The 22,483-nt window shown below is 41.1% G+C and overlaps 3 protein-coding genes across 22 annotated transcripts in view; 2 read left to right on the top strand and 1 right to left on the bottom strand.

Annotated features, from left to right (window-relative positions):
* Positions 1-1,175: 1,175 nt before the first annotated feature.
* Positions 1,176-7,742, top strand: LOC100649080 (rab11 family-interacting protein 2). The gene is made up of 7 exons (XM_003393652.4): positions 1,176-1,482; positions 4,229-4,267; positions 5,221-5,467; positions 5,618-5,996; positions 6,073-6,347; positions 6,426-6,870; positions 6,983-7,742. Exons 1-7 carry the CDS (start codon positions 1,452-1,454, stop codon positions 7,157-7,159), a joined length of 1,593 nt encoding a protein of 530 aa, XP_003393700.1. The 5' UTR covers positions 1,176-1,451; the 3' UTR covers positions 7,160-7,742.
* Positions 7,743-7,977: 235 nt separating this feature from the next.
* LOC100649201 (dnaJ homolog subfamily C member 2) lies at positions 7,978-11,044 on the top strand. Of its 2 annotated transcripts, XM_003393653.4 has the most exons (5): positions 7,978-8,160; positions 8,529-8,798; positions 8,916-9,300; positions 9,381-10,485; positions 10,564-11,044. In XM_003393653.4, exons 1-5 carry the CDS (start codon positions 8,109-8,111, stop codon positions 10,612-10,614), a joined length of 1,863 nt encoding a protein of 620 aa, XP_003393701.1. In that variant the 5' UTR covers positions 7,978-8,108; the 3' UTR covers positions 10,615-11,044. The 2 variants fall into 2 exon arrangements, with proteins under 2 accessions (XP_003393701.1, XP_012173029.1); XM_012317639.2 differs by lacking the exon at positions 7,978-8,160 and having other exon boundaries at positions 8,656-8,837.
* Positions 11,045-11,816: 772 nt separating this feature from the next.
* Positions 11,817-22,483, bottom strand: part of LOC100649439 (muscle calcium channel subunit alpha-1) — a 58,611-nt gene continuing 47,944 nt past the window's right edge. For 5 of the 19 annotated variants that reach the window (XM_048414569.1, XM_048414567.1, XM_048414566.1 and 2 more), the window contains 6 exons: positions 22,210-22,328; positions 21,961-22,107; positions 20,882-21,210; positions 19,751-20,257; positions 18,414-18,541; positions 11,817-18,162 (listed from right to left, as the gene is read on the bottom strand). In XM_048414569.1, the coding sequence (XP_048270526.1) occupies positions 17,797-18,162; positions 18,414-18,541; positions 19,751-20,257; positions 20,882-21,210; positions 21,961-22,107; positions 22,210-22,328 (1,596 nt within the window). In that variant the 3' untranslated portion in view covers positions 11,817-17,796. Of the gene's footprint in view, positions 18,163-18,413; positions 18,542-19,750; positions 20,258-20,881; positions 21,211-21,713; positions 21,758-21,960; positions 22,108-22,209; positions 22,329-22,483 lie in introns of those variants that run through there. The other 14 variants (XM_048414577.1, XM_048414568.1, XM_048414565.1 and 11 more) reach the window with 11 other exon arrangements.

The raw sequence follows: 22,483 nt of genomic DNA on the forward strand, positions 1-22,483 counted from the left end.
TTTGCATTTTAGCATTTTAATTGAATCTCAAAGAGATAAAAGTTCGTAACGCGATATGCTTCAGCATGTTATAAACATACATACGTGATGTATACGTGATTCTTTTTAAATTAGAATTTGCACATATAAATTATAAATTGTAAGTTATAGAATCTATTTTTATTTAAATACAATAATGGATGTTCAAAGTCAATGAATAAATCGCTACTATAGTAATTATCAATAGTAAATAACCTACAATGCGTGAACATAATGTAAAGGAACAATCTAATTTCAATTAATTTCAATCCAAGCCTTAATTTCAATCTAACAAATAAAATACATATGTGTATCTTGAATGATGATAAAAGGAGGTAAATCACGCGATAACATAACGGTGACAAATCTGTGATAAAGTGGGCGTGAAGCGATTCCATTTAGAATAAAGAATTCTTCGAATACTTGACGCATTAATTACCCAAATAGGATGTCTTTTCCCAAAATACTTGCTTTATCTTCTGCAAAGGACTTACCTGTATAACTTGAACGTAAAATTATTTTATATTTGTCGATACGCGAACCATCTAATTATTTAAGTATAAAAACATATCAGTTTTGTCAGGATAGTATAAACATCATGACTAGTTAATTAGAAGCACGTATACTGTTTACTTATTCATCGTTACAGCATTGTTACAGTACTGTACATATGTTTGCATATTCAGATGTCTAATTTCTACTTCTGTATCTTCGTATTTTGCCGATGACTAATCGCGATGATTGTACGATGCGTGGACATATATTATTTTTCTGTCCTCTACCAACTCCATACTTTTGTTAAATACACGTATGTTATATATTTTCTTTTAGAATGGAACCTTAGACAAAATAATTTCGCTATCCAACATAGACAAGAAGAATGGAATGGCTTACTCACTGAGAAAATTTATTTATTGTTAAAATTAATAGCTTGTAGCAGGGAAGCATTCATAAAATCTATATCAATTTTGGACAATACTATATTCTTCGCTTTGCTTTGGAGATAATATTCAATATAAATAATTCCTCAAAAAAATTAATTTTCTATTTGTTTTCAAGTTCAACTAGCAATAAGGAATCAGCTATATTTATTATGGTGCAGGGCTATTGAAATGCATCGTACGAGTCTGAAGCACGAGCGTAGTGGATGCGCGAAACTGGATGCGCGATGGTTACCGTAATGGTGCGCGATGCGCGAGGCAGACGTAGCGGTTGTTCGAACAGTAGTCAAGTATAGTTGTCGTTGATACATTGGGACGCGGTTAGTTTGTTGTTGACGTGGTTTGTTTCTGTAACGCCTACGGTTGTGCAAATGAAAACGCGTAATGCCAGTAGCCGGCATTAGGATAGTGATAGATACGTAGATCGGTCTCTCGATAGGAGGAACAACAGATGAATTATCGTAACCGTACGCTGTAACCGAATCGAACAAAATGTGGAGTCCGACGCACGTTCAAGTGACAGGTAAGTGCATACGAACCTGGAAGCAAATTCTTTGACGTAGCGGATAAGAAGGTTATTTGTGCGGCAGGTGGTTCGTATCGAAACAGATGTACCGTAAACCAATTACCGCTTACACGTAGGCTAGGTTACGTAGGTATCCTTCGTCGAATGTAGGCAATCGAAACCTTGCAATCTCGTTAATACGTTCCAGAAATTTATTTACCGGGACTCTACTAGGTGTTTCTCGTGCTGTCATCTACCAATGTATATCTTTATAGTCAACGACGCATGTCTTACTCAAGCGACCTCAATTGTCACGGTATTTTTAAATGGTTAATGCGGATCATGTTGCGACGGTGTAATTTTTCTTGACCAACGTGTGCCATCGCAAACGTTGGCAAAAGCGAATGTCGAAGAAAATTTTCATCGCATTCGAGTGCAGCGTCGCGTAACGCGATAGACAGATTGGGAAGAGACGGTGAAAACTCGAATACTTTAAAAACACGAACGCTGCTCCAATCGAAAAGATAGTAATCTTACATGTGCACTTGCATGGTTTATCACATATATGCACGAACTTGCGCATTCTAGTTCCTTGGTGGATGTAAATATTTTCACTCTAGACTTTAGACGGACGTCTCGTATGAAAATCGTCTACCACGATTTTGCGACGTCTCCGAATCGTGCCAAATTAAGGACGATGTACATATTTAAACCGCGCGCGGCTATCCATGGCTTAAATATACAATGAGTCAACTTCTGAAAACTGGTCGGCTTATTTCGTTTCTTAAAATTCGGCAAATTAGCACGATAAATGCACGTCGATACAACTAATTCGATAAAATATCATTACTGATATTAGACTATATTTTCGACGTGATTTCGTTTGAACATTTAATGAGATTGTTTCTCCTAACAATTTTAACGTATAGAGCATTTATATGCGAGTTGACAAGCATTTAATACTTTCGTTTCGATGCAAAATAGGTAGAGTGTGAAAGCATATGTAGGAGCAGCTGATGATGTTCCCCCTTCTTATTCGTATATTCGAGTCCTCTTTCCAGGATCGTAGTTATGTCCTTAAGTGCCCTTTAGTTTTCTATCCTGACTCCTCATTTTCCTTTATCTAACGTAAGCGACATTTTAAGTTATATTTTCTACTTTATCACAACAGATAATCGCAACTTCTAAAAAATAATTAATGAAGAGCTTTATCTCCTTCATTTACAAAGATAGAAAGATATTTCCAACGGTCAATTTAAGGATTTGCCCTATGTCGTGTGGTGAATCATTGCGGAATTTTTTACTCATAGAAAAAAGAAGTATACCAGCTTAATTAGCTGTGATCTCGAACCGTTAAGAATGTTCCTTTCCGAGTAAACGGTATTTGGCTGCAGCTGTAACGAACGCTTCGCTTCGTCTAATCGAGTCGTGGAAGCATGCAGCGAGAGAGTTGATTTTCCCATCCAATTGGCTTTGTTCGGCGAGAAATCGAGGAAAACGATACATTTTATGCGATTGTAGAAAGAATTCTAGTCATCGAGTGCATTTCATGCATCGTTGTCTCGTGACTAGGGTACAAAGCCAATATTATTATAGCAGGATCGAAGCTGAAATTCTCTCTAAACGTTAATATTTATTTTTGTAAACCATTGCCAGAGTACACCATTATTTAAAATATACAATTATACTGTGAATGTTTATGCACTTGCGGGAAATTTAAAATTGTACAAATGCACAGAGAGCGTGATATGCAAAAGTACATAAAATATGTAAAGCAAAGCGTTTGCATTAATTAGCAGTTTAGTACAGTGCGTAATAACTACGAAAACGGAATCTATGTATAAAAATTCTATACGGAATTTCAATGTAGAAACAAATCCCTAATAGATCGTAATTTAATAAGTTGATATAATATTAAAAAAAAAAAAAAAAAAAAAAAACTAAAACAATAGAATCTGTATAGAAAGTTATTTTTATTCCTAACGCTAGCGGCGCCAAACTTTAAAATATGAACTTTACTTTAGACGTTTCATGTATTTTTATCTTCATCTATAATTTATATCTATGTTTACGTAGAAACAAATTTTTATATAGCTCCCTTTTACTTGCTGTCTCACTTAGCTGTTTTTGCTTACGTACGTACATTAAAATATAGAATTGCATAAAAATTCGAAATTTCCACACGATGCACACAACCAAAAGGAGAAGATATATCAAACGTAAGTTTACGTGCCAGCGTTACGATATACGTATTGAGCGTAGAATTTATTTCTGACGTTATACATATCCTCCATAAAAAGAAGTACGTAGCGCGGGATAGTCAAAAATAGCAGAATAGCAATGCGATAAAAGCAAGATTTCGCGGTAAGAATGCAATAGAATAATGGAACAATAGGGAAGCGATACGTTCACGCTTTTACCGTGATAGGAAGCTATGTTGTGCTCGTCAGTCATGATGCGTTTTTACAAAATGCATATTATCTCAGATATTCTAACGATGGCTCTGTACTCTGGCCAGATGCCATTTCGTTTTATCGCGCATAATAAAATATACGGCTGATTTATCCATAGCTACGCCTCTTTCTCTTTATCGTATTTTCGAGTACAAAAATATTTCCGCGGACAAAAGGCTGTGAAATTTTAGCATTTAGTACGTTTGTTCGAACAGCTGAAACATAATAGGACTTTTTGTCATCAAGGAATAAATCATTCTTTACTTTTCCCTTTTTTCTAGAGTTTAACAAAATGTTTTCTTTGTTTGCAGTTCAAAGAGCGAAGAACTTATTAACCAAAGGAAAACACAGTGAGTATCCTGATTGATCGTTACGACAACAATGGTACAAATTTCAGATATATCGAGTGGCTGTTGCACAAATTGAACAAATATTATTAGTGAAATGTTATAATACAAGTTACGTCGTGAACTTTGAATTATTTTCTTTTTTTTTTTAAGCATTTGAATTTTCTTATTTTATTTGTACAATATCTGTATACAGACAAAATGCACATAACTAGAGTAGAGTATACCCGTATAGATATACAGCGTGTAACTATTGTACAATATTCGTATAGGTGAAGGGTATATGAATATTTTCAATAGCGTTTTCAATTTTTGAGGAGAGATTGCAGGTTTTTAGAAGGTTGTAAATACATAAAGCAAGCGAATATATTTGGTTGCACGATTACAGTTTCTATACTCGAAGGCAAGTAAGGAGGAAGTTCCGGTAATCTGAGATTTCCTGAGTTAAGAGGTTAAGATTATCGAGCCTTTGTACGTTGCTTTATACATATGTTGTGCAGCTTAAACGGTTTTGCATGGTTCGCGAAATTCGATTCGAATATAGCACAGTGACGAAACACCGGTAAAATTTCGTCTTGCATTGTTTTGAAACTAGACACGCTTCAATAAAAAAAAGGTACTGACATCAACGAATTGTTACGTTTCCCTGCGCAATCTGACATATATGACGTAAAAAAACGGCTAAAACGACTACAATTTCAAAGGCATTTAATATTAGGTCATTTCACGAGTAATGTCACGTTCGACGTATTGCGACAAATTAAATATAAATAAAAGAACGATTAGTGCTGTCTGGACAGGAGAAGAGAATATCGCGAATGTAATTTATACGGTCAATAAGTAGACAATAAACGTGGCCTGTGCGACATTTTTAATATTCGTCGCGCGGCTTGTTAATCCTAACCTTGCGGTTAACCGTCTCCACCCACGTTAAATGCTTCGATCTAACAACGCAGAGACCAACGATTGTTTTGTGACGATCGCACTTGGCAAGGAAAAATACCAAACATCTGTGAAGGAGAAAGCTTCGAAGGATGTGGAATGGCACGAAGAATGCGAGCTACTCATACCGGAACAAGGGAACACCGCAGAGATTATCCTTACGGCCCTTCATCGCAACTTCTTGGGTGTCGACGAATTCCTCGGCACTATCAGCATACCTCTCTCCAGTTTCGATGTTTACGAGAGACCAAAGAATAGATGGTACGTTGTTTGGTATTACATAATTATTTTCCATCATTGCATCTTTGATTTATTTATGTTACGGAATAAATGAAACGCTGAGAACGTTGATAAAGTTACACGAGAATTAAAAAGCAAGATTTTGTCTGAAAAGTTTCTAATTATATGCAGGTACACTCTTGGGAGTAAACCAGGCAAGGAAAATACGAAAGAGAGAGGAGAACTTGAAGTGAAGATAGGTTTCATCGTGAAAGCTGGTAGTTTGACCGATTTGAGCCATAAGGAACGTCACAAAAGTTCCCTTGGACAATTATCCACGGCTGCTCATTCGATCGGTGGAAGTTTACTCAGTATAGGCAGCTTCGAGAAGCGTAAAGGTTTAAAAAAATTAGCCAAATCGATCGGGAATCGAGTGAAAGGAAAGAGCAAGCATAATTTGGATAAAGGAGATGACCTGAACGAAAAAGACGAGCGCAAGTTCCGCACTACGAGACAAGAACCTGGAGAAGCTGACCCTGGTGTTATTAGCGAGGACGAGGACGAATTTACGGTAACTATGAATCTATCGATTTGTTGTTATTTAAATTTGTTGTATAATAATTCACAGTTACAACTGTATATTTCAGTTTGACGATTTGTCTCACAAAAGCTCGGCATCGTCTTTAAATGCTCCGGTTGTCGCCAACAGTAACAGTGTAGCTTCGATCGCTTCGAGTAACTCCTCCAGTAACAATTTCGAGGCACATCATGTACCACCAGCGCCAACGAACGCAGCACCCAACAAACCACCACGATTCTCCATGAGCGCTTCCACTACCTCCTTATCCAAAGTGGACAATATCAAAGAAGATGAATGGGGTTTGAAGCTTTATGGCAAACAAGTTAATAATAATGTTAAAAGGTGAATAAAATTGTTCTTACCGTGTGAAATCTCAATCTGAATGGAAACGATTGTATTAATACCCGTTGATATATTTAGATGGGATAGCAAAGCAAGTCCAAAAATTGTGATAGATGAACCAAAGGATGAATATCGCGAATCATCACCCATAAATTCACCTTCTTCGACTTTGAAACGTCAAGAACTTCCAGAGATTCCAAGCCCTGCACCGCGTGAGGTACTGCTAACAAAGAACAAACTTGAAGATAAGTTTGCATCGACTAAAGAAAAGAATGTAAAAGAAGAGAAACTCAAAGAGAAGAAAGAAGATAAATACAGTTGTTGGAGTCCTAAAGATGAAAAGCAATTGAGGAAAGACAAGAAGAAAGAGAAAGAGAATAAATTTAAAGACTTTAATGACGATAATAATTTATCCGGGGAGAGAATTATCATCGGAGGTGAAGACGCGATTAAAACTACAGCGTCGGTAAAGAGCCACTTACCGCATGAAATTCTCTCACAATTTGAAGGGAAATCGAGAGAGGTAAATACGCTGTGGTATTACCATTACTATTATTATAGTAAATCGCCAGTTTTTAAATTATAAAAAAGAGATTAGAATAATATGCTAATAATAATAAATTTTTTCAATACAGGATCTCATCGAATTGACGCTACAGCTGCAGGCGGAAGTAACAGATAAGAAGAAACGTCTAAACGACTTGGAAGATTATATAGATGCGCTACTACTACGAGTAATTGAATGCTCGCCACGCTTACTGCAAAACCCATATCAATCACAGAGACGTTTGTCATCACCTGGTCATCAGTAGATAATTAAATAATCTTCCGTTCTGGTATTTTCAAGTGTTGATGTTGAGATTAATTATGTGTTCGAAATAATTGGTGATAATTGCATACTGCTCGTTCAACCTATTTCGACCATTTCATACATTTAACTGCAGCTACTTTGTAGTTCGCGGGCTTTAATTTATTTTCAACTAACATTTATAATTTTTAATTTGCACGTACTTCGCAATGACATCGCTTCTTAAAATGTATAAACATTTGTTGAATTTTTAATGTTTTCTTATCGTTTCAACAAAAAATGTTTTATTAAAGTTTATATATATTATATATATTTACACATATGTATAGCATGTTTTAAAGCGCGGCGAAAAAGAGCGGTGTTTGTGCCAACCGTTGTAAAATGAGAAAGAAAAATAACAAATACCCCTAGTCTTCCCAACAAAAATGATTGATCCAAAAATGTTATTTCCGTCCAAAGTAAGATCCCAACAAGTATGATTAAAATATTTGTATTTTTGAATATTTACAAGAGTATTTCTTCGTACAATATGTATCATATTTTCACAAATATATTTAAAATAAACATTAAACTATTTCACAATCTAATTACTCGTGTTAAGTTATTTCTAATCTACACGTATATATACATATGTATGTACAATCAAATAACCTTGAATTACGTAACATTTCTCAAAAGTACAATAATTGCATTATATACTAATAGTACAATAATAGTATGTACTATAATAAACATACAGATAGTATAGTTACATAGTCGAATGAATATTTGTACGTGGTCGATGTTTACAGATTGGATAGTCGTTATTTATTCTAACGTACCCGTAGAGCGCCAAATAACGTGGTCGTTTGGTATTGAGATGTCCGTAGTACGATAGTCCGTTTGCTTATGTTTTCATTGGGGTTTCTCTAGTAATTTATTTGTAAAAGTTAATATCCATTTAACGACTAACGATGAGGAACGATATAAATGATGACAATTCAACTAATTTAAACACAGTATCCGGTAAGTTTCAGCAGTTTTGTTAATATTTGCCTTTTGACATGGACCATGTGAGGTTAGATTTCTCGAAATACGATCGTTTCAAGGGGCACATTGAGACCTTGCAGAATTTTAAAGAAATTCCTTCTAATGTTCACACTGTATGCACACCAGTTCTATAGCTTATGAATGATTAGAAATATTTTAGTTGTAACAATGATGCTGTTTGGAATAATTAAATTATGAATATTTTGCTGCCCTTATATATGTACCATGTGATCGAAAAATATAATTTATTTTCACATATAGGTTAAATGAAAAGTCTTTCAACTTTTAAGTTTGAGTAGAGTGAAGAAGTAAGAAGTTTAACAACTGCAAAATATAATTTATAGATTCATCCATGGAAACATGTACAGCAGGTCCCTTAGTCCTATATTCCACCGCACAAGCATGGGCAGCTCAGTTTCATCGCAGCCTTATGCCTGCCAGGATATCTGACGAATCATCCGACGAAGAAGATCTTTCACAGTACCAATTTGAAGATGACTTGGAGTATCTTAGGTCATTGGACCCAAAGGAATGGAAAGATCAAGACCATTATGCGGTGTTAGGCTTGAAAAAGCTTAGACACAAAGCAACCGAAGATATTATAAAAAGGGCTTGTACGTAAAGAAAGTTCAAAGTATACTCTGTAAAGGAATGTAGGTGTTATATCGTTCACTGTCGTGCCTAATACAATGATTAACCCGGTTGAGGAGTATTTGATGTGTGAATTACAGATAAGCAGAAAATTCTCAAACATCATCCTGATAAGCGGAAGGCAATGGGCGAGGAAATCCGGCCAGATGACGATTATTTCACCTGCATAACAAGGGCCTGGGAAATCTTGGGAAACCCTATGAAGCGGCGGAGTTATGACAGCGTGGACCCGTATTTTAGTGACGACTTGCCGGATGAAAAAGACTGTAAAAATAACTTTTACATGCTAATGGGTAAAGCGTTCAAAGACAATGCTAGATGGTCTACAAAGAAGCCGGTACCGCGCCTGGGTGGATCAGATACACCTAGGGATAAAGTAGAAAAATTTTATTCGTTTTGGTATGACTTTGATTCGTGGCGCGAATATTCTTATTTAGATGAGGAAGACAAAGAAAGCGGCCAAGAGTAAGTATACCACGTTTAAATTTTTTCTGTATTTCTTTGCCTTCTAACATATTTATAATCTGATGTAATTATTTTCCTAGTCGAGATATGCGCAAGTGGATCGAGAAAAAGAACAAAGCAACACGAGCGAAACGGAAGAAGGAGGAAATGACACGTATACGTACGCTGGTCGATATGGCTTACAATATAGATCCCAGAATAAAGAAGTTCCAGCAAGAAGATAAGGATAAAAAAACAGCAGCAAAAAAAGCAAAACAGAAAGCTGCAAAAGAGAGACAGCAAGAAGAAGAGAGAATAGCGAGAGACGCGGCAGAAAAGGAAAGATTAGAAAGAGAAAAACGGGAGATTGAAGAAAAAGCAAAATTAGATGCGCTTAAACAAGAAAGAGAAGCACAGAAGAAGGCGCTTCGTAAGGAAAGAAAGGCATTGAGAGATTTTTGTAAAGCCAATAATTATTTTGCTCAAGATTTAGAGGAAATTATTAGACACATGGAAAGTGTTGAAAAAATTTGTGAACTTTTTAAATTGGTTCAATTAGAGGAGGCAATGAAAAAATTACAGAGTGACGGTAGAACTGCTTTTCTAAGTATCATGGAAGAAACTGAGAAGAAAATAGAAGCAGAACGTAGAGCCGGTGTTATCTCTAGTGATATGCGAAATACACCGGAAAAGCAAGTAAAATCTTACACCGCTCCATGGAGTGAAAATGATTTACAGCTTCTTATAAAAGCTGTAAATTTGTTCCCAGCAGGAACGAATCAACGTTGGGAAGTAGTAGCAAATTTTATCAATCAACATAGTACTTCCTCCACTGGTGTTACACGCGATGCAAAGGAAGTTCTTGCGAAGGCTAAAGATTTGCAATCGACTGATTTCAGTAAATCTAGTTTAAAGGAGCAAGCAAATAAGAAAGCTTACGATAATTTTATTGCCGAAAAGAAAACTAAGGAATCGGTTGAGGACCGAATGCCAGCTGTTACTGAACGTCTGGATCATCCTGTTTCTAACGGTGTTAGTTCCGAACAAAAAGATTCTAAGAAAGAGGCACAGCCTTGGACTCCAGCGGAACAAAAACTGCTGGAACAAGCGTTGAAGACTTACCCTACAAGTGTGCCTGATAGATGGGATCAGATAGCAGCATGTATTCCAACTAGGACGAAAAAAGAATGCATGAGGAGGTATAAGGTACGTTTCGAAAAAGATATATTTGCAAATTTATTGTTTTTCTATATTTCTAAATTTCTATATTTCGATTTTTTGCAGGAGCTGGTCGAACTCGTCAAAGCGAAAAAGGCGGCACAAGTCATGAAATAATATTAGTCTGTCTTTAACATGAAAATTGTTTTTAACTTATTAAATTACAAACAAATTCATAATTGAGTTTGGAAGAAGAATGAATGTTAGCTTTTACCGAACGTCGGCTGTTGTATATACTTGTGCCTTGGTTTAATTTGTACATGCACAGTTTGTAATGGTTCTAGGAATTTTCTGCTACTTATACGCAAGAAAGCAATTACTGCACCTAGTGACTACATTAATCGCAATTGTTAACTGCATGAAAAATCGTGGTCCCAAGGTTCGAATTGACGCTCCCGAAAATTAACCTCTTTTTATATAACAATTCTTCTGCAATCGTGCGATCGAAATGTCTTGTAAGTAATGTAAAATATGATACTAGAAAGCAATCGTCGTTTAGGTCGAAGCATACATACTTTATAAATAAAGACGATCGATATTTCGAAAACGCGTGTTTCCTCGATCTCCATTCGAACACAGAACTAGAACATGAGATGTTTGAAATTCTTATATTTTTAATTTGACACATTTTTTGACAACATTAACAACAACAATTGTTTGTGTTAGTTCCTTTCTATGCAGCGAATACTGTCCATGCAGTTCCTTCGTCGTTCTCGCCAGTCTCGTTTACACAATGTCGGAACCACATGCACGTATTTAGCATTCGAATGCGTCTGCGCTCAACATTTCGCTTTACCCAAAACCGGTTTAAAATCTCAGTTAATTATCTTGGAAATCACATTGGACGAAAGGGTCGATTTGTTTCGAGTAAACGAAGCAAAGTATCGAGCGTAGAGGTTCATCGTAGATAAATCTTCGCGTGTTTGAAGAATAGAGAAAAAAAATATGAATACCGTAAAGCGTAAGCCTAATGGCTAAGTGAGTTTCGGATTCTTAACTTGCTTGGTTACGTGCCTTTCGACACTTTCTTCGAAAGAAATGTAAACGCAGAGTGACCGATGATTCTTTACGATCACGGAGACGCTTGTTTCTTCATTTTTACTCATTCATATGACAAATAAGTTGCGTTGTCTAGCTTCTCGCAAACGCAAGTGTCGCATTTCTTTTCCTATAAGTGTCACTGGTGCAAAAAGAAACTTGGATTCCCGTTTCGAGTTGCACCATGTATTTTTTTTCTCCCCTTTCCCTTTTTTCTTTTTCTCTTTTTTTTCTTTTTTCGAAGACACGGACAGTTTTGTAGCGTGCGATAAAAATCAACATGTGTTTCAAAACTATGCTCCGCCTTTGCTTGTAATTTGTATGGTTTTGTTCCGACAGTGAAATGGAAAATCATTTTTTTTTTTTTTAACGATGTCTTTGTTCATCGTGCGCTACAAATCATCGAGGACTGTTTACGGAAATAGGTGTAAAAGAGGAACGTTTCTTGACACGAGTAGGAAGCGGAAGAGGAGCCAAAATGGGAAAAAAAACGGCAGTATTATCGTGTGCGTGTCTGTTGGTTGTGCATCTTAAGGTTCTTGGGTCTTAACTCTGTAAAATTCCTACTGGACTAACGAGAGTCACAAATGCGCAAGTATTAGTTCCTACCCGTTTCTTTTTTTCTTTTTTCAACGAGATACATAGGTTGCCAGATCTGGCATAGGAGCATGTTTCCTCGACTTGAACGTTTGCGAATAGAGCTTCGGAAAATGTAAAAGTTACGATCCTATCGGTTCTGCCATCGGCACATACAAATAATACCGTTACAGAAGATATACTTATGAACTAAGCAACAAAGAGAAATGATCGAATCGAAGATGGTTAAATTTAGCTAGATAGAAGTAGTCACATAAATTTACATGATGTATTTCATTAAATTTTACCTTATTTTTGGTACTGTGAACTCTATCATCGCATTAGTCGTTAAACCACAATTAATCGTATTGTACATATTATTAGTGTATCGCAATGTAACTGTATTATTCGTATAACCGGTTACTGATAGTTCGTAGATCGTCACCTGATTTACAGAATTCCGAATGTTTGCTTCTCAAGATCGTTATTTCTAATAATAATAATCGTTAAATAAGAAAAGCAAGTGAAATTAAGTAGTAATAGGGAATCGATCTGAGAATCGAATGACGTTTGGCGCAATCGAAACATCTAGACACGTTTTCGATATAACTAGCATTGAAAGATTCCACTTAACCGATATAAATTTGAATAAAATTTATAAATCTGAGTTTTGAAGCGTTAAATTTTGAAAATTAAAACAGAGAACTTTGCAAGTTGACATTTAAAGAATGTTGTTACATAACGAATGTAGACAAACAAAACGAGGGAGAAATCACGTCATCCTTCGTTATTGAACATCGATGATCGAAGCGTCTTTGTCAACGTGCGTCGAGTGTGTTTCCTAAAAACTGATGATAAGTTTACGCGAGCATCGTTCGTTACCGTGCCGATATAAGAACGTTTAGTAAAAATAAACGGTGCAAGTAGCGTGTGTGAGTGCCAAAGCTGTGCCACGAGATCGGTAGCACGGGTAAGAACGCGTCGAAGTGCAAGATTCAATTTTTTGGAAAGCTCGATCGATTGTTTATTTTATCTTGGGTTTTTTCTGAATTTGTTATTCGATTTTTCGGTTTATACTAACGAGCTAGGACAGTAAAATACGATTCTAATTACAACCGTTCGATACACGGTTCGTTACACAGATTGGATTTTTCAACAACGAAACGATCGTAAGTAAGTATTTACTTAGGTGTTGGATGACGAGTGATCGTATTTGCGTCGTTAGAAACGCGAATCTTGCGCGTCGATCGTTTTATCCGATCGCTGACCGTTTCGATCATAAAAGATGGTCAATACCGGTTGTGTATGGTGCATGTAAAGTGTTTAGTAGTGGCACGATGAACGAGTAAGTTGGGTTCACTGGGCCGCAAAGGCTAGCGAGACCGAAGAGGAAGGCATTAAAAGGACTGGTTTCCCGCGAGTTTCGCGTCGCTTGCCTCTCGTTCAGTATATAGTGTATAGTATATACATACGTCATACGCTTCAATGATCGTCAGTCTCGTAACATAGAAAACGTTGGTCTTCCTAAACGCGTCTATCAAACACTTAAGCGACAACGGGTTATCGCGCGCCGCTATTAATCCGACATTACGATTTAAAGGTAAGAATTTTTTTTCTTCTACGCATATATTCTACGGATCGGTGTAAACGCCACTTTACAACAGTATAAAAAGATCGCTATAGACAAATACATAATTGTTAAAAAGACGCTGGAAAAAACGAATACGAAAGGTCGACTATATATAACGCGAGTAGCATCCTTAGGACGATTAGTAATATCGTGCGCGACTCATCGTGGTAGATGTCGCTTTGTACGAATATTCGAGATCTTCGATATCCGTTTTTACCGTCTGTTCGATTTTTCTCGATCGGATACACACGGAAATTGCTCTCTTTTATTCCCTCGCTCGAAATTACCGATTCGACTAAGCCGCGCGCGTTATTACACCGACTTGTCTCGGCTCCTCACACACACCACGTACCTATATTATCGTACTCCTAAGAAAATGTCCAAAGACGTGTCCTTCGGTTTGTTTGTTTGTTTGCTTGTTTCATTTTAAATATCGTTTTAGTTTTCTTTGGTTCCCTTGTCGACGAAGGGCTCGCGTCAGCCGCGGCTCTTCGAAGGTATTCTTATGTCTTACTCGAATGCGTACATGAATATACAATACCATTTACTATACATATACGTAAAAAGATCGGCCGTAAATATCGACATCTAATAAACGAACGTAAACGAACGAAAAATATAAGAAGAAACGAGATGGTCTCCGTTTTTCGAATCGGACGAGCGGAAAAGAAACGCAACACGGAGAAATGTAAAGCGCGATAAAGTGGGTAACGCGTTTGCGACGAGTCAAAGGTAGAACGCTTAGAATCGAAATGGTGTCGAGAGGAGTTCCAGAGAACGTGGTTCTGAGAAATATCATCGATGAAGATTATTGTCGAAGTCATTTCAAGGTACACGAGAGATTGAACAACGTTGATCGTTTCGGGCTTCCTCGATGATTCCGATACGTTCTCGACAACCACATCCGCCACGCTTTCTATTTTAACCTTCTCGAGGATGCGTTCAAACGAAAAACGGTGGATTCTGATCGTACTTTTGTCTTCGATTAAAAATCCGTGACATCGCTTCGCACGATCTACGTACCAAGCGTTCACGATGAAGTATTCCAAGTTGTATCACGATCGTTTTCGAATCAAGTTCTCGCGTCGACTCCCGGATCGGACGTACCCGGGCGACGGTCACGCGTCGGTGAACACTTTTGCTACGTTATGGCGTTTTCATAAACAAGTTACACGCACAGTCGATCCGAAATATTGATCGGAAATTGCTCGGCGCGTATAGGATTTTCGATGCGCAAAATGGCGTAATTAGTCGGTGGAATATCCGCAGAACCACGTGTCTATTGGATGTCTTCCACTTTCTTTCCTTTCCTTTTTTGTTTCGTTTACTCGGTTCTAGAGGTCGCGGTTTTCAACGTGTAACTAAATACACGTGCTTTAATCCGTGTAGCTTTTAATACATGGCCGCACACGTATCGAAATATCTTATTTCGCGCGATTATTAACGAAGCACATATTCAAATACATCGATGTCAGCTGTTTAGAGTTTCTTATATCAAAATACGATTACTCGATTATACTTTGCGAACCGAAAATGCTCGTTATTGTAACCAGTAACCTAGAAAACCGTATGCTCGTTTCGCGAATTAATCGCGCAAATGTAATCAAACGTATTATCATACGCATCGATGCTCGAATGAAATAAAATACGACTGTACGTCGAGAGTTACTCGGATCAAAACACGGATATAATAATTACACGTGGGATGCAGACCCAATCTCTTTACTCGGTACCCAATCTTTCCTCCGATCGAATCCGATACTCTCCACGCTCGTCGTCCAAGCGCCTGCCCCTGGCTTCGAATGTCGCGTTTTCGCGAGGAACGCGAGCACACGAAATTTGCCGATAATCGCTTGGCCAACTATCGGACGAAAGATCGACGATCACGCGACACGTCATTACACGACTTCGTGCGTGTAAGGGAACGACTGCCACTCTTCACCGATTCGTTACTCGACCATATCATATACCTAATTAATACGTAAACTATAGCCAACTATGCATACTCCGATAGATCTGCAGAGGCAGCTGTATAATTAGTGGAAACAAAAAACGTTAAATAATCGAGAGGCTCGTGCGATAGAAACGATCCTTATTAATAATTAAAATTTTTTAAATAATAACGCGTTCCAATGGTCGCACGCGTTGCTCCTAATGGATGGGATTGGTATCGTAAAAAAAAAAAACGACTCGCGTGTTGATTTATCGCCGAATGAAAATGAACCGGTTCTGTGGAAGAAAGTTTTGCCACGAGGCTCGTAACTTGGCGATTCGATTACACGCGCTTCGGTTTGTCCGTTCGGGCAGGCCCTCCCTAGCACGCGCACACGCGTCAGTGTGTAGATACGCGCGTGCGTTTACGATGATATACGCGCGCAGCTGGAAATTTCGTTGGGACGTAATTCGTAAAAATTGGAAATTTTAGAGGAGAGGAGCACAGGCTGGAATTGTACGCAAGAATAGTAGACGATACGCGTGAGTTATGGACATTTGGAGATCTGAACGATCGGGGGCAGGGGGATGAGAAGATTACGCGGACGCGAGACGTGACAGCGAGCTGCGAAAACGAAACTCGAGTCTAGCTGCTGCGTTCGAGTCGCGTGCTACCGTAAGTAGAAATATCGGCATCGGTGCGTAAGTGTAAATAGAAGCATCGTTCGATCGTCCGGCGATCGTTCGGCTGTTGCCTGGGGATCGCGCCGTATTTAAAGCAATTTAAAGTTGTTCTTTACGGATCGTGCGCGTACACCGGTTCACCCTCCGACGTACAAACGAATATCGCGGCAGTCGCGTTTATCGGCCATTCATCCTCGCGCATCAATTATTATACCCGCAACGTATATGTACAAGTACGTACGAATAATAATGGTAGTAATAATAGTAATAATAATAATAGTAATAATAATAATAATAATAATAATAATAATAATAATAATAATAGTAATAATAATAATAGCAATAATAATAACAATGACTTTATGTGTATGTACGTGTTTAATGTTTTAACGTGTATGCGTGTGCGTGTGTATGCGTGTGATGTGGCGTGTGCGTGAATGTGTGTGTGCGTGTGTAAAATATATATAACGATATATATGTATGCGTATATACATATATCGTTACAATACCGTAGCATACACACTCGCAACATGTTTTCGTAATTCGCGGTAATAGTACTTTGTCTAAGTTGATAAAAGTCTTCTCTGGTCCGAAAGAAGTTACAGATACTTAGGCACTTGTTATCTCATCTAGTAATCCATCGTACGAAGAGCAATAATGAGTTCAATTATATCCTAAACAACGGTAATCGAAGGAATAAGTGTTTTACGATAAGAACGAGAGCAATAAGGATTTTAATCGTTCGCGTCTCGCTTCGCGCCAGTTCTTTTCTCATCTGTTTCCGCGCCGTCTCGTTTTACCAACGAAGCTCGAAACGCGACACGCTCGCTCGAATCGAGAGGATCGCGCGCTATTCATCGCCAACATCGTCTTCGCTAACGTTCCCAATTGTTCGATTCGCGATCGTGTCGGAAGCCTGGCTATCTCGATGGAAGCGTTCGTTGCCTCCATCCTTCGAGCGTTCTCGCCGCTTTTCGCAGTCAGCGTTCCAGCCCCCATGCTTTTCCTATCGACGCGCGATCGGTCGTTGCTCTCGTTGCTTTATTGCTTGCGTCGGCCGATCCTCTTTCGACCGCGTCGGAAGCCTTCTTGCCACACTTTTTTACCACAGTCACCCGCTACGTCTCTTGACCCGCTTCACGCCGCAAATCCTACAACGGCAGAAACGTGGAACCCTCGTTTCCGCGGCAAAAGCTGCCAAACGAATCGAGGAGATTCGTCGTCTCTGCGACGAACGTATCGATCGACGAAAGGTGGTTCACCGTTTCGTTTCGCTCCTCGTTCCGCTTCTCGTTCCACTTCCAATTCCACCACCTACAGAGGCTTCGAACTGCCTCGTATTTTCGGCGAAACGATAGACGATACCTAGGACGAGAGTGGTTCTCGTTCGACTAGATGAACGAGTTGGGAACACGATCTACGGGATGGTCGTCGCGTCGCTAAGACGGCGGCGGTTGTTGCTGTTGCGTCGACTGGTCGGAAGTGGCGCCCGTTGGCCCTCTGCCTTGATAGTACGATCGATACTGTCGTGGGCCGGACGGTTGTTGCTCCTGCAGCGGCTGGTATCCGATGCCTGTCGCCTGTTGGCTCTGCTGGATCGGCTGATAGGCCGGCGTCCATTGCTGATCTGCGCCCTGTTGCAGCTGATACGACAGCGGTTGTCCACGACGCTCTTGCAGAAGAAGCTGATGCGCCGCCCGGTCCATCTCCTCGCGCGTCATGTCCAGCGCTTCCTGCATCTCTCGCGACGTGTATCTGACAAAGTCCGGGTCGCAGTACTTGCCTAGCCCTTGCTCCACGAGAACCTACGGATAACGAAAGATCTCGTAGCGTCGATTGACGTGTAATCGCCTCGAGTAACGTTACGAAGATTATTTGAGTCATACGATTTTTCGTGTTTTTCCTTATCGCGGTTGAAAAACGCCGTTACGCCGATGGCCAACAACCAACGTACCAAGTATACGGCGAGTTTGATCGTTCTTACGAAAAGTCGAGGATCGAAGCTTTGGCGACTCAAATAATTTTACGTTACTACTGTAACTGGAGTAACGCTTACCCGGCCAACCAAGCTTTCCGCGCTTCCGATGACCTCGAAGTTCGGCTTCCGATCGGCAGGACTGCCGGGTAAGCTGTGGGACAGGCGCTCTGCGCCGATGCTTCCGTTACTCTCACCGGCCCAGGAAACTGACGAACGAGGACAGTCGTCAAGGAATTAAGCTCGCCGCGGTACGCTCTGCCTCTACGATCTCAACAGCGATTCGTGCCATACCGAGCAGTTGCGTGGTTAGTCGCGACAAGCGAATCACATCGCAAACGGTTACACGTTCAAACTGTTTGGCAGAACGCATGCTCCGAGCGAGAATTTCGTCGTGCGATACACGCGCCATACAACGACCGCGTGTATCTTCGTGTCTGTGTGTTGCAGCGTCGCTGGTGTATCTCTGGTGCATCGTTGGTGTATCGTTGGTGCATGGACGGTGCATCGTTGGTGCATGGTTGGTGCATCGTTGGTGTGCAATGATCGGGTAAGGAAGAAAATGCAAACTGTTTGGGTGCAAGTCGGAAACGCGCGTGCGTGCGAGTAGAGGATTACGACCACGTTTCTTTTAACAATTAAATCCGATGGCTGTCGCTGAAGAGCCATATTAGACCAACATCGATACGTTCACACCTATGGTCCCGCTATGGTGGTCTCTAACGCAGCAACTAACGCAGCAACTAACACGACAACGTTCGGTTGTTCACGCGTCCGGATGCTACGTTCGTTCGAATAGACAAGTTTGAAAAAGCGAGGATGGATCTCGTGCAACGAGAGATCCACCAACATTTTCCAGCAACTTTTGCTTATCTTCCTCGAACATCCATCGACGCGTACGCGTACGAACGGCATGCGATTGTCGCCTGATCAACGAGACAGTTCATGCTGCTACGAAGCAATGCGGAGGAGTATCGATGCCGTGCTATCGTCGTTAACCCTTTCGCGCCTACTTTAACGATCCGTCTAACGACTAACTGCACGAAATACAACGCGTAAACGCGTTTACATCCGATTTTCAGAGAAATATTTCCATCGTGCATAGTAAAGAGAAAACGGTTTTTCGCGAGATGGAGAGAAATTCGGTGTGAAAGGGTTAAGCGGACGCACGTCCGACACACGCACAACGAATACGTCGATGCTGATCCGACGTCGTTCATGCATTAACGTAGGTAAAAATGGCAAATGACAAGCACGTTGGCGCCGATCGGAAGCAAAACTCGACAGAGCCGGAGTTTTCTTCCGGATCGAGCGGAAGGCAGCCGGGAAGCTAGCGTATGAGTTTGGAAGGCGGGCAGACAGATGGGAGCCTTGGCGATAGGCGTGTGGATCGCGTGTATTAGTCGAGGATTAGTCACCTCTGCCGTGGTAAGAGGCCCGATGCGATAGACAGGAGACGCAGACGCGGTCGTGTCGCGAGTCGACGTCGGCGAGGAAGCCGGCGACAGCGATCGCCTGGGTCTGGGCGAGCTTGAGGCCGTTGGCGACGCTACGCGCGAATCCGGTACTCGCGGACGTTGTCGAGCTGCTCGACTGTCCACCACCACCGCCGCCGCTGGTCTCGCGTTTCCGGAAACTGGACGGCGCCGATTTAGCGACCGGCGGATCGCGTCGACCCCGAACACGGCACCGAGACGCTACCGTCAACTCCTGCCTCAGCGACCCTCCGCGAAGTTCTCCGACCTTCTCCGAGTTGCTCCAACTAGACCCTCCGGAACCACCGGATCCTCCTGAATCTCCCGAACCTCCCGAACCTCCTGAACCTCCTGAACCTCCTGAATCTCCCGAACCTTCTGAACCTCCTGACCCGCCGGACTCGCTATACTCGCTCGTCGCCGACGAATCTCCGTCCTCGCGATCTATGGCTGTCGTGTGTTCGGACGACACCGTGTTTTTTTTATTATTCCCGCGAACTCTCGATCCCATTGACTCTGAATTTCTACAGGGTTCAAGCGCGTTGTAACGCAACGATCGCCACGATTTCTCGGCCGTTTCTCCTAATTTTACGAGACGATACTTTATATCAATAAACGTACGTGTACGATTGCTCAGATCCGTCTAATAAGTGGAAATCCATCTCTCGTTTCGAATCGGCTGAGAAGCTAGTCTCGATGTTTTTAATACGCGAAGCAGACTTGCGCCAGCGAGATACCACGGCAAACTCTTGAAACTCCTTTAACTTCCATCAGATTTCTCATCCGTTCACAACTCTGACTGAAACTCACGAAACGTAAATCTACCGACTTGCTTCTCTTTTCAACTACCTTGGTCTTATGAGAAACGCCTGAACAATCGTGGCGACTATTACCACTAACACCCTGTTGTACACCATCGTAGTATCATTGTAGTTTCAATCGATCGATGGGAGACGAGATCACTTTTTCATAGAGAAAATAGAGAGAGATAGACAGGAAGGAAGAGAGAGAGAGAGAAGAGAAAGAGAGAAGAGAGAGACAGAGAGACAGAGAGAATGAGAGTGTAAATCGTACCGTGATTACTCCAGACGGCACAATCGACGCAGCAGCCTCTAGTCGCGTAAGACCGTGTCCCGTTGGAGGATGAACCGAGGCTCGGGCTGGTCGTAGCGGTGGACGTGTTCGTGTACGTGGCGATCGACGTCGTTGCACTGGCGGACTTGCCGGATGAGATTTGCACGGAGTGCAGGGTGCCGGTGCTCGGATCAATGGACGGGGGTGGGTTCCTTCGGGGTGGTGGCGTCGGTGGCGTCAGCTGCCGCTCGATTCCGTCCTGAAGACTGCTTCGAGCAGCCGCGACGAGGTCGACGCGCGTTGGACGCACCGCGCGACACGGGCAACACCAAAGAACGGGCAAAAACCACTCTCTTAGTTAGTTACTGGCTTTCGACGTGTCGGCGAACCCTTGTCGCCGCGTCCTCGAGAACCCTTTCATCCAGGCACTCGACGATATCGCAGAGTCGGCGAAATTATTGCACCGTGACGTGTATATATATATATGTATATATATATATGTATACACACATATACATTAATATATAGAGAGAAAATATTGTCGATCAGGCGCGAGAACATGCAGTTGATTGAGCAACGTAACGAAAAGAAAACCGAGCTATCGAGAGAGTCGATCTCTTCGGTACCTGGGCTAACCTGGCCGATTTCTTGTCGATTCTCAGATCCATCGGCGCGCGTGGTCAGACGCCTTACTCGGACACGGTGGAACAAACTCGGCGATAATCGTCGAGGTCCGGTGGTTAGTGGTTACGCATGCAAGCGCGCAAGCGAAAAATGCTATTCGATCAAGTAAAAGCAAACTATCGACTCCCATAACCCTAACGTCTCTTACCATATTCGCTATTCGGATGAAGGTAATTACCGCTACCTGGACCGCTGAAACGTATAATTCACCGATCACTAGGACGATCATGCCGTTTCTTTTCTTCCCAGTTTTCTCTACTTTCGACACGACGCGATCTCTCATGCGGCCCATAAACCAGAAACTCTAACCGCCGATCATTTAGCAACCGATCGCGCGTTCATCGACCATAATCGGCGCCAATCAGGCGCGTTTCTAACGATTCTTATCTACTTACTCGAATACTTTGTAAGGTGTGTGATGATAGGATTGCTGCTGGACGGGATTTCCGAACACGGCCAATGGTCTCAGTGGTATGTTCTCCTCGATACCCGTGAGCTTAGGATCCATTCCCATTTGGTTCATCGCACTGTCGCTCAAACCGCTAAATCACGTTTCGTATGATTTTTAATCGTCGCTTCGACATTCCGTCGCTCTCGTTTATCGTTCGTCACGCATATCGTCCTTTACGTATATCGATACTAACCCTGCTACGTTTGGCACAACTTGGTGAGATCTCGCGGTAATCTGATTCGGCGGGTCGTGTCCGCTTCCTCTCTGAAGCGACGAGTACGGCAGGAAGTCTATGGAGTTTGTCGGGGAAGCCTGCGGATCCAAACGAACCACATTTTAGCGCATCTTCCGTTTCTGCGCCTCTTTTCTCTCCAATTTTTGTAATTCTTCCGACGGAGCAGATTGTGGAAATGGCGCTTTACGTACATATATTTTACTTTTACAACTTGTACAGTCCTCTGGATATT

This window comes from Bombus terrestris, chromosome 2 (assembly GCF_910591885.1).
Source record: "Bombus terrestris chromosome 2, iyBomTerr1.2, whole genome shotgun sequence".
In the NCBI taxonomy this organism is placed as follows: Eukaryota; Metazoa; Arthropoda; class Insecta; order Hymenoptera; family Apidae; genus Bombus; species Bombus terrestris.

Coding starts and splice junctions, on each gene's coding strand:
- LOC100649080 (XM_003393652.4), top strand. CDS start 1,452: ATGTGGAGTCCGACGCACGTTCAAGTGACAG. Junction 5,468..5,617: donor GAGAGACCAAAGAATAGATG/GTACGTTGTTTG, acceptor AATTATATGCAG/GTACACTCTTGGGAGTAAAC. Junction 5,997..6,072: donor AGGACGAGGACGAATTTACG/GTAACTATGAAT, acceptor TGTATATTTCAG/TTTGACGATTTGTCTCACAA.
- LOC100649201 (XM_003393653.4), top strand. CDS start 8,109: ATGAGGAACGATATAAATGATGACAATTCAACTAATTTAAACACAGTA. Junction 9,301..9,380: donor GACAAAGAAAGCGGCCAAGA/GTAAGTATACCA, acceptor TTATTTTCCTAG/TCGAGATATGCGCAAGTGGA. Junction 10,486..10,563: donor AATGCATGAGGAGGTATAAG/GTACGTTTCGAA, acceptor GATTTTTTGCAG/GAGCTGGTCGAACTCGTCAA.